This window comes from Antrostomus carolinensis, unplaced genomic scaffold (assembly GCF_000700745.2).
Source record: "Antrostomus carolinensis isolate BGI_N321 unplaced genomic scaffold, ASM70074v2 scaffold5143, whole genome shotgun sequence".
In the NCBI taxonomy this organism is placed as follows: domain Eukaryota; kingdom Metazoa; phylum Chordata; class Aves; order Caprimulgiformes; family Caprimulgidae; genus Antrostomus; species Antrostomus carolinensis.
This window is the reverse complement of record NW_010302994.1, coordinates 40,007-40,740: the sequence shown is the minus strand read 5'-3', so window position 1 is coordinate 40,740 and position 734 is coordinate 40,007. Positions and strand designations below refer to the sequence as shown.

The following is a 734-nucleotide window of genomic DNA, read 5'->3' as shown; positions in this document are numbered from 1 at the left end:
TCAACCATGATGCCTTTGTACCTTGGAGAGAAAAATAAATAAATAAATGTAAAAAGAGACTTTAATGACACAGCCCATTTTTATGATAAAGTTAAGAAAATTTTAATGAATCTTTGCCTTCCTGATATGCAGAAACACAACATTAAGTTAAATTTGTGCATATAGCTTGTTTATTTCTTTAAGAAAATGTACCATCTTGGTCAGTGTATGACAGACACAGCACTGTGACTGATCAGCAATGATTAAAAATATACTAGATTAAAAATATACTAATGCTTTGCAGGATATACTTATGTAAACATTTAAATCAAAATTATTTCTTCTTTTAGGTTATATTTTAGAAATCCATACTGCAAACATTATAGTCTTATTGTAAAAAGGATATGTAGGTTTATATTTTCAGAATGTATATGAGCATTTATTAATTGTTTCAATTTCTTAAACAAGTTACCTGCTATTGAACACAAAGGGTATTGGCATTGTATACTGGACTTGATAATGTAGAAAAAAGATCTGAACTCCTTGTATTTTCAACTGGAAGAAACTGAAGCTGGATGAAAGTTAAAAGATTGCTGTCTTCCCTGTTTTTTACCCATTTCTCGCTAAAAATGCCTGCACATCTAGCAGTCACATCATAGGTTTTACGTTAAAAGACATAATATAAAAGACACAATAAAAGTACTAAAAAGAAAGGAAAGATGAGAAGGATAAAATACACTAGTTTAGCTTCAGCA

General features: G+C 29.4%; 1 protein-coding gene across 1 annotated transcript in view; it reads right to left on the bottom strand.

Moving 5' to 3' along the window:
* The window catches only part of VWDE (von Willebrand factor D and EGF domains), a 35,551-nt gene continuing 34,817 nt past the window's right edge, over positions 1-734 (bottom strand). The window contains exon 30 of the mRNA XM_029083998.1: positions 1-21. Within this exon, the coding sequence (XP_028939831.1) occupies positions 1-21 (21 nt within the window). The remainder of the gene's footprint in view (positions 22-734) is intronic.